Raw genomic sequence first — 10013 nt, 5'->3', positions numbered from 1 at the left:
ACCCTAATCCCTAAACCCTAAACCCTAAACCCTAAACTCTAAACCCAAAATCCCTTATATTATGAGACGGGGGAATAGTAGTTGGAAACTCCTCCCGTATACATAAAAATGAAGCGTAAGATTGATTAAGTATTAGCTATTTTTGAAAAAAAGATTAATATGAATTTTTAAGGTAACTTTCTATAGAAACTTTTTGAAAAAAAAACAATGTTTATAAGTTTGAGAAGCGTGTGTACGGAAAACGAGTGAGGTAGAGTTGAAAACTCACACTCTTAAAGTTTGCTAAAGGTTGTCACATCTCATATTAAATAATTTTAACCAAGTTAGCTCCTTGTTTAATTTATAGCCACATTTGGTAAGATTCTTTCTCATTTCTTATAATCCCACATATGATCAACTCGAATATGTGTGGTACAATTATATTTTGCTTGTTAAGGTATAGCTCACATTTTATTAGCCACAACTTAGATAAGCGTAGCATAAAAGTATAACAATTGGCGGTAAACTAGCAGATAAATCCACTTCTAGTCTAATGTTTTGATTCACTTCTGGACGCAGTGGCGCACCCCCCTATCAAAAACCACCACCATTACATCCCCTGTTTTTACTCTATATTAAGTTTAACTAAGATAAGTATTTATCTAGTTTATTCGTGTAGCTTGAAAGTATTATCAGATTAGTTAGTTAGCAAGTCTAAAAATATTAGCAAGAAACATGATCTACAAAATTAGTTTGTGATTTCTCATCTTTTTGAAAGTAAAATAGATTATACTTATTTGTGAGATTATTCAATAGTTTACGTTGAAAGAATTTAGCAATAAAGACTTAGTTTTAAACTTTCAATGATATTATTAAAGAGCTAAAATTCAAGATTTTTTTAAATAATTAGTTTACACATTGATTGTTATTGACTGTGACTATTTGACCACATTTGCTATATAATATTAGCTATTCGATCTTATAACTTATCCTTACTCAACACCCCCTAATTTTAAATCCTAGCTTCGCCCATGTCTGGACGAAACAGATAAATCCAAGGGCATCGGCTTGCAGATGGCTGCAGTGCCGCACCGCACACGTTGCGCACCAGTAGACTCGTGAACTAACGACACTAAACGGGTCTCATCTCGCGGCGCGACTTTTCTCCATGAACTGGAAACTTACCCCGGAACGTCCAGATGAGAAGTTAAAACCATACTTTTCTCCCGTCAACATAGCATGAAAGATCTGGAAGGAACGAAGCCAAAAAGGCTTTCACCACAGAAGAGCGTCTCGACACTATCCCTCGCCACGAAATCAAGGAAGCAAGGAATTGGCCAAATCTTGGGTCCTAGCAGGGAGCTAAGCACTTGGCTATGCAACTTATTAGCATAGCTCGTCCTTTTTTCTTTGTATAAATTTACCCTGTACATTTTTCTCTCCTACTATATTTAATGCAATTGGTGGACTCCCAAGTACCAATTTGTTTCTAATGGGACAATTTTATTTCTGCTCCTACTATGATATCCAATATTGATTTTACCCTACTTTAGGGTTTTTACTTTTGTCCCCACTTTTTTAATCGAAAGAGACACTTACCCCTGGTTTAGATAGTAGTGAGTGGGACCGGGTTTATGGCAGTAAAAAAATAGAGAAATAAAGGAAATAAAAAATTTTCGAATTTGTCATAGACCTTTTTACCCGTGGGAAATATCTAACCCTTCCAGTCTATTTTCTCGTCTCGCACACGTCTCACTCCCGAAACCTATCCATGCGGCGCAGGCGCGTGGTAAGTGGGCGGCGGCCAAGCAGTTGCGGCGAGCGGGCGTTGGCTAGGCGCAGCCCCTCCTGCCGACGAGCAGGAGGCGCAAGCTCCGTGCGGGCTAGGCGGCGGCGGCGAGAAGGGTAGGCGGCGGCGGCGTGCGGGCGTCGGCCAGGCGCAACCCCTCCCGCCGATGAGCAGGAGGCGCACGCCCGGTGTAGGCTAGGCGATAATGGGCGAGCATCGGGTGCAGCCCCTCCCATCGGCGAGCAGGAAGCGCGCGCTCTGTGCGGCGGGGAGCGGGCTAGGTGGCGTTGAGGAGGTTAGGCTGCGACTGGCAAGAGGCTTGGAGGTGGCGGCCGAGAGGGTGTTAGGCTGCTTCCAGGCAGGGAACGGCTAGGAGGGGGCTTGGCGGCGGCAGCCGAGGAGCTGCGGGGTGGATTTGGCTCACTCTCGAAACCTATCCGAGTGGCGCAGGCGGTGGCGAGTGGGCGGCTGCCAAGCGGCTGCGGCGAGTGGGCGTTGGCTAGGCGCAGCCCCTCCTGCCGACGAGCAGGAGGCGCAAGCTCCATGCGGGCTAGGCGGCGGCGGCGAGAGGGATAGGCAGCGGTGAGCGGGTGTTGGCCAGGTGCAACCCCTCCCGCCGATGAGCAGGAGACGCACGCTCGGTGCGTGCTAGGCGATAGCGGGCGGGCATCGGGTGCAGCCCCTCCCGTCGGTGAGCAGGAAGCGCGCGCTCTGTGCGGGCTAGGCGGCGTTGAGAAGGTTAGGCTGCGACCGGCAGAGGGCTTGGAGGTGGCGGCCGAGAGGGTGTTAGGCTGCTGCCAGGCAGGGAGCGGCTTAGAGGGGGCTTGGCGGCGGCAGCCGAGGAGCTACGAGGTGGATTTGGTGTCGGCACTGTGATGTGAACAAGTTGTTGAAATTTTGTAAAATTTTGTTCAATTTCTGTCAAAATGTTGTTGAAATTTTATCAAAATTCCATCAAATTCAGAATTTGTCCAATTGTTATGTTAGCCAATGTGGGTTATTTAATTTTAAACATATTCAAAAAATAAATTTTCAAAGCCATGCATGAAATGAGAGCAAAAACACAATTAATTAATAAATTAATAGAGATAGGAGATGGTATAAATGTCCAAGTAGTTATCACCGTTAACTTCACCATCCAAAATAGGGGGCAAAACAATTGCTCGGTTAAAAAAAAGTGGAGGCAAAAATAAAAACCCTGAAAAGTAGAAAAATAGAGGTAAAATCAACATTAGTCATTAAAGTGAGGGCTGAAACGAAATTGCACCTTTTTAATTTCTTAAAAAAGTTTCTCATCTCATGGCACGTATACGTACGTATGTATCCCGTTCTGAGCCCACATAACAAACCAAGCGGTCTCCAAACGGGCCGTAATATCGATGGCCCACGGGAGACAGGGAGGGGCTCCTATTTGCGCTTGTTGGGCCTTTGGCTGTGGGCCATTTACGGTCGCCGTGTACGCCTACCTCTCCAGACGAGAATTTTTTTATTTATACATTTTTTTTTAAAATATTTACAAAAATAATTTTTTGTTTCAAAAATTTACAAATCTAATCGCCTGCCGCTGAATAAATTTTCGAAACAAAAAATTATTTTTGTAAATATTTTAATAAAAAAATGTATAAATAAAAAAAATTCTCCAGACGATGTACATCAAATGCGGCGCAGCCGTGTCAAGTTCCGGCTGCCTTTTGCCCCCCGGCGATGTCAAGTTGCCGGTGACACCGAGAAGGATCGGAGGCGGTAGCGGCTGTCGGCCGAAGACGGACGGGATCTCTCCCGGCCATCCTCGCAGTGAGCGCCGCCTGGCATCTGCTTGCCCTCGCGCCGGCGTCGTACGCCCGGGACGAAGTATGAGATCCCCAACCACCGGGCTGAGCGGCTGAGCAAAAGCCGTGGTGGGATTTGGGAGCGAAGTGTGGGGGTTACCAGCTGGCAACCAATTCGGTCACAATGGGATGTCCCAGGAGGTTTGCATCGGCGGCCTCTTGTCGTCGCGATCTCCTTCCGCTAGGTGTTTGATGGAATGCTCCTTCCATGTTCATTGGCTGAATTGCACAGGTTAGTGTGTGAAATCCAGTAATTTCTCGAATATTATGAACCGATTTTGGAATTACTACGATTCTACGGAATTACGGGTCCATCTTAGTGTTGTTGTTGCTGCTGTGGTATTAGCCTATTAGGAATCTAGCAGTTCAATGTGCGACCTGATATATGACACCGTTTTAATTTTAGGTATAGATGTAGAGGTGATACTTAATAAACAATCGGGTAAATTTAACATTGTTTTCTTGTTTCCAATTAATTTAAGCCTTTCTTGTGCATTGTTCTTGGATGACCTCATTTAGTTTTTAAGTTCATATATATATTTCTCACTACCTAATTTGGTGCATATACAATATTCATGTTAGTGTTAGTGTGTTACACTACTAGTAACAATAACGGCAGCGGCGACCGGTAGACTTTCACTTGTCAAATCTGGCCGTTTTACGATAATATGGCGGGAGGCAGAGAAGCAGGATATGTCGAGGTCGTTTGGTTTTCTTTTTCTTTTTGGTTTTGTTCTCCTTTTTGTTAAGGTGTGAGTCTAAATACTCTTGTATCTTTTTGGCTGTGTATATCCTTCATGGATATAGAGGCCGGATTAATGAAAATCCATTATCTAAAAATAACGCTGATTACAATTGTATTGCAAGTGATCTTTTCACAGAAAGTTTTATTCCAACACATAATTAAGTGATCTTCAGTTCTTCACACAGAAAATTTGTGTTCCAGTATGGTTGTTTGGTACTTAAGTAAGTTCTGTGTAAGTATGCATTTCAAACACAAAATCATGGCATATAGCTCACTGATCTATGCTACAAGTTAAACTGACCCTAAGAGCAAGTTTAATAGTATAGTCAACTACTAGCTTCAATTCATCCATAACCAATCTAATAGCTCATTCGTACAATAGTTACATACTACACTATTAATACCTGGTCCCACCTATCATACACACATTGTGTCTTGGAGTTCGTGCTACAGCTGGCTACAAATCTGTAGCCCGCTGCTCTTCTCTCTCCTCATTTATCTTCTTAAAATATGTTTGCAACTGGCTTATAGCCTGCTATTGTACCTGCTCTAATAATACAACATACAAGGTCATGCATTTCTATTCCTTTCTTGGTTCAGGCATAACAATTTTCTGTTGGCTTGTATAAAATTTTCAACACTAATCTTATAGGATGCATGATGATGGAAAAAATGTTGTACGTGCACATAGTACTATAAACCATACAGGCTAGCTAGCTATAATTACAGCTAAATTTACAAGGAGAAGCAGACTGGCAAACTCCTAAACATATAAATATAAAAAAGGGTGGATTCCATCAAGAGTATTTGCCAATGCAAGGTTTCCTCACTACAATTGCAATAGCAAACCCAACACCAAAACCCAATCCAACAAAGAGAAATAGTATAATGTCTGCAGATTTCTCTTCAGAAAGGTGTGGCATCACATTTGATGTTGATTTGTTACTGCATTCATTCGACAATGGAGGCCCACACAAACCAGCATTTCGTATAAATGAACTATTGGGGAGTGTCAAGAAATGAGGGGACTCCGGTATTCTTCCCTCCAGCATATTATCGGATAGGTTCAATGTTGATAGGAAGTCCAAGGATGCTAATTTTTTAGGGATCTCCCCAGAAAGCTTATTTGATGAGAGGTCCAAAGACTCAAGTTGATGCAGACTAGCAAGCTGGTTGGGAATTGGTCCTGTAATAGCATTATGTGACATGTTGAGACTACTGAGCATGCTTAGTGTGGCAATAGTTTCAGGAATGCTGCCATGGAATCTATTATTTGAGACATCAATTAGTACAAGGGTCTTTAAGATCTTAGTAAACGTCAAGTCCAGTCCTTTATATGTAACTCTAGTAGTAAAAATATATGGTTTATGGTAAAATGTGCCACCGTACATATCTCCATCTTTCATGACCAATGTCTCATTACTGGAGACTGACATCATGGATTTTAGTTTACTAAACCATCCGCCAGGCAATATGCCTGAGAAATTGTTTGAAGCTAGATCAAGAATTCGGAGATATTGTAATTCACAACTGTCTTCATCTTTGGTAAGAGTAGGCCCCAACTGTCCGTAGAACTTATTGGACTTCAGGACAAGGACTTGGAGTTTAGGAAGAAGATGCATCCAACATGGAAAAGAGCCTCCAATTTGATTGTTCCCAACGTCAAGTACCACCAAGTTTTTGCAAGCAACTAATGATGTGGGCAGTTGCCCTTCAAATCGATTGTAGCTGAAATCCAATGCCTCAAATGCACAGTCTTCCTTAATATTATGTGGCAACTCTCCGCGAAGTTGGTTTCCCCTCAAATTTAATATTTTTAGTGTTGAAGAATTTTCCATCAGACAAGAAGGAATTGAACCATTTAAGATATTTTGGGAAAGGTCAAGGATTCGAAGACTCTTAACAGTACAAAATGTTGATGGGACTTCTCCAGAGACATTGTTCATAGAGACCTTTAAAGACAGTGCACCAGCAAGATATGGAATTAGGTCAAATGGCATAGACGAAAACCGATTATTTGAGTAATCCAACTTAGAGTCTGTACTCTCTTCGGGTATAGGTATGGGTCCTTCAAACATATTATAACTGAGATTGTTATATCTTGTGTACAAGGGGAGCAAAGTGTCATGTCCTAGACTGGTAAATTTGTTATTTGATAGGTCCAAGAACAAATTTTTCCAAGTTTCCCGTGCCCATGGAGGTATCGCCCCATGTATTTGATTATTTGAAAGATCAAGGAAGTCTATCTTATCTTGATGTCTTAATGCATTGGGAAACTTTAATATGTTGCAGGAAGCTAGCCTCAAGAATGTTACTTTGGGAGAGGACACTGCTGAATCATTGACTAACCCATCCACCACAGATAATTTGTTATTTGAAAGATCAAGGTGTGATAGGTATGGTAGTCTCCAGAATGAGGTAAGTTCCACTGTCCCCACGAAGTTGTTTAGTGGAAGATGCAAGCTATGCAGTTGTGTCAAGTTAAAGATTTGCAATGGTATGTTTCCAGAAAAGTTGCTCTTGAATAAAGATAGTCTTCTGAGATTCTTAAGATTGCCTATGGAAGATGGTAAAGATCCAGACAAGTCACAATGAGAAAATTGGAGCTCTGTCAAAGATGTTAGATTTGTTATCCAAGCAGGCATTGATCCTACTAGGCCGAGCCCAGAAACCTCAAATAAGCTCAAGGATTTAAGCATTCCTATAGAAGACGGCAGTTCTGTAGGGAAATCATTTGCACCCAGACCCAGCTCCTTCAGACCCGTGAGATTAGAAATAGAGCTTGGTATGTAACCTGAGAACTTGGTGCCACTGACATGCAATTTGATCAAACTGCTATTAGGTGGAAAATTGGGCAAATTACCATAGATTTCGTAGTTGTAGCCAATATCAATAACTGTTAGTTTTCTGTTGTGGAAGATTCTTGGTGGAAACAAACCATCTAACTTGTTTCTTGAAAGCTGAAGAACACTAAGGGAGGACAAATCAGCGAAGAATTCAGGTATGGCACCAGACAGGTCATTTCCTTGCAAGTCAACAACAGAAAGGGATCGCAAACTAAACAGAGATTGGCAAATGGGACCAGAGATCTGGCATAATGGTAGGCTCAGAACCTGAATCTTAGGAGTGGAATTTGCCAGAGCGTTGCACCAACCTTCGCCTCCGTTGGACATGTACAGCAAGCCAAGATAGAGTTCCCTCAGATTACCAAGATTTGCAATCAACTTCTCGAAGTTTACCCTCGAGAAGCCCCAGGAGGGTAACAAATTTGACATGACAGTGGCACTGTCATCTCCTTGATTGACGACGTAAATGCGAGATGACAGGTCAAGAGAAACCAAGTTGGTGAGGCTTCCTATACCTGCCGGTATCTGGCCGGCGAAGCTGGGTGGGGAGATGTTGAGATGGGTGAGCTCGGTGAGCATCTCGAATCTGGTGGCCGGGAGCCGTGACGCGTTGAAGTCGTTGCCGCCTAGGTTGAGATACCTCAGCGACGTGAGGCTGAAGACGGCGGCGTCAAGGCCGCCGCTCTGCAGGCGTCGGCCGCCGAGATCGAGGGAAGTGACGCGGCCGTCGTCGCAGCGGACGCCCGCCCAGCGGCAGCAGTCGGTGCCGGCGCGCCATGACCGGAACGCGGTGGCGGACGCGGTGGTCGCCGAGAACGACCGCTTCAGCTGGAGCAGCGCCGCCGCCTGGTCCGGCAAGCATGGAAGCGAGCTCGCGATCAAGGTTTATATGAGGAGGAGGACGAGTACAAGTAAAAATGGCTCGTTCTCTCGTTGGGCTACCCGAGGTGACATCTTGGCGGGTGGCGGCAATGAGAATTGAGAATGACTATATTGTATAATGCTTGAAACTGATTTTATACATGTAGAGCTAGAGAGAGCCTGTTCAGTAGTCAGTTTTCCACTGGACTTTGTGACTGTGAATTGTGATAGTGTGATGGTGATATACTATCAAAGTCAAGGCAAATAATCAAAGATGCCGTTGGCATCTAGTCGTATCGTACGTATGGGACGTACTTAACGGGTTTTGATCCTGTCATTATGTGAACAGGTGTACATGCGTGTAGACCTTTTGTCATGATCAGACAAATCACGAACTGTAGCACTCATGGACGAAAACGGATTAATCCGAGAGCATATCCGCCCGTTGCAGATGGCGGTAGTGCCCACACGTCGCGTAGCCGTAGATTCGTCAATTCATCTCGGACACTATAATCGTGCACGTAGGTTACCCCGGAAAAAGTACACAGTAGGTCCCTCAACTTGTCATCGGGATAAAAAAGTCCTCGAACCGTAAAACCAGATACCGCGGGTCCCTTAATTATACAAAACCGGTCATGATAGATCCCTCGACGGTTTTGATCCCAGTTTTGTCCTACGTGGCCGCCGAGTCAGCGTGGGACCCACGTGGGCCCCACATGTCATCGTGCCATGTCAGCCTACCTCTCTTTTCCCCTCTTCTCATTTCTCTCACTCTCTCTTCTCTCAGGGCGGCGGGGGAAGGAGCGGAGGCCACCGGCAAGGGCGGCGTAGGCTAGCCGACAGGAGGGGAGGAGGCCGTTGGGCAAGGCCGGTGGGCGCGCGGTCCTGCGCCGCCGCCCGCCGCGCGCTCCGCGAGGCAGGCCGCGACGGCATCGTCGTCATCGCCGGCCGCGCCGTCTCTGCCCAGTTCGCCACGGCTGGCGCGGACCCGTCCTCTGGCGCCACGACGGCAGCGGGGAGGCGGGTGTATGTGAGGAGGCCGGTGGGGCGAGGCAGGACCAGTGCCGACGGCGCGAAGTGGCGGGTGTGCCGGAGACCCAGCAGGACCAGCAAGATGGCCTTCCGCACCCACCCTCCCCCGCCGCCGCCGCCTAGCTCCTCCCCCAGCGGCTACTGCCCGTGCCAAGCTCCTCCCCCGCCGCTGCCGCCGCCGCCGCCCAGCTCCTCCCACGGCGGCTCCCAGCCTGCGACAAGCTCCACCCCACCAGGCGCGCATTGCTCCGCCCCCGACGACCGTGCCCTGCTCCACGCCGTCAAGCTCAACCACGGCCACGACATCGCCATCGACGCCCTCGAGCTCGCCCGCGTGGCGACGCCCTCCCCTTCTCCAACGACGCTGCCCCCACCGACGCCGACGTCCTCCTCTTTCTCCCGCCTCTCGGGCCTCTTCGACCCCAAGACGGTAGGGGAGGGGAGAGGGCGAGAACCGCGGCGACGGCCTCCCGCGCCTATCCTCCCCCCCCCCCCCCGCCGCCGCCGCCGCCCAGCTCCTTCCCCGGTGGCTGCTGCACGCGCCAAGCTCCACCCCACCGGCCGTGCACTACTCCACCCCCGACAGCCGCGCCCTGCTCCGTCCCCGACGGCCGCGCTCAGCTCCTTCCCCGGTGGCGCTGGCGGCGTGGGAGGACGGCCGCGAGAGGCCGTGCGGCACTGGCGTGGCCTCCGCTCCTTTCCCCACCGCCCTAAGAGAAGAGATAGTGAGAGAGATGAGAAGAGGGGAAAGAGAGGGTAGGCTGACATGGCACGATGACATGTGGGGCTCACGTGGATTCCACGCTGACTCAGCAGCCACGTAGGATAAAACCGGGATCAAAACCGCCGAGGGACCTATTGTGACCGGTTTTGTATAGTTAAGGGACCCGTGGTATCTAGTTTTGCGATTCGAGGACGTTTTCGTATCCCGA

The 10013-nt window shown here is 47.1% G+C and overlaps 2 protein-coding genes and 1 pseudogene across 2 annotated transcripts; 1 reads left to right on the top strand and 2 right to left on the bottom strand.

Annotated features, from left to right (window-relative positions):
- Positions 1-4693: 4693 nt before the first annotated feature.
- LOC127772829 (receptor-like protein 41) lies at positions 4694-6122 on the bottom strand. Its single transcript, XM_052298814.1, has one exon. The coding sequence runs from the start codon at positions 5962-5964 to the stop codon at positions 5140-5142; it is 825 nt and encodes a 274-aa protein (XP_052154774.1). The 5' UTR covers positions 5965-6122; the 3' UTR covers positions 4694-5139.
- A 162-nt stretch (positions 6123-6284) lies between these two features.
- Positions 6285-8142, bottom strand: LOC127786094 (receptor-like protein 7; annotated as a pseudogene).
- Positions 8143-8500: 358 nt separating this feature from the next.
- LOC127785993 (formin-like protein 5) lies at positions 8501-9841 on the top strand. The gene is made up of 2 exons (XM_052313316.1): positions 8501-8506; positions 8837-9841. Exons 1-2 carry the CDS (start codon positions 8501-8503, stop codon positions 9839-9841), a joined length of 1011 nt encoding a protein of 336 aa, XP_052169276.1.
- The last annotated feature ends 172 nt before the right edge of the window (positions 9842-10013 follow it).

The sequence above is a fragment of the Oryza glaberrima genome, chromosome 1 (genome assembly GCF_000147395.1).
Source record: "Oryza glaberrima chromosome 1, OglaRS2, whole genome shotgun sequence".
NCBI lineage: Eukaryota > Viridiplantae > Streptophyta > Magnoliopsida > Poales > Poaceae > Oryza > Oryza glaberrima.
This window is presented reverse-complemented; position numbering and strand designations above follow the sequence as displayed.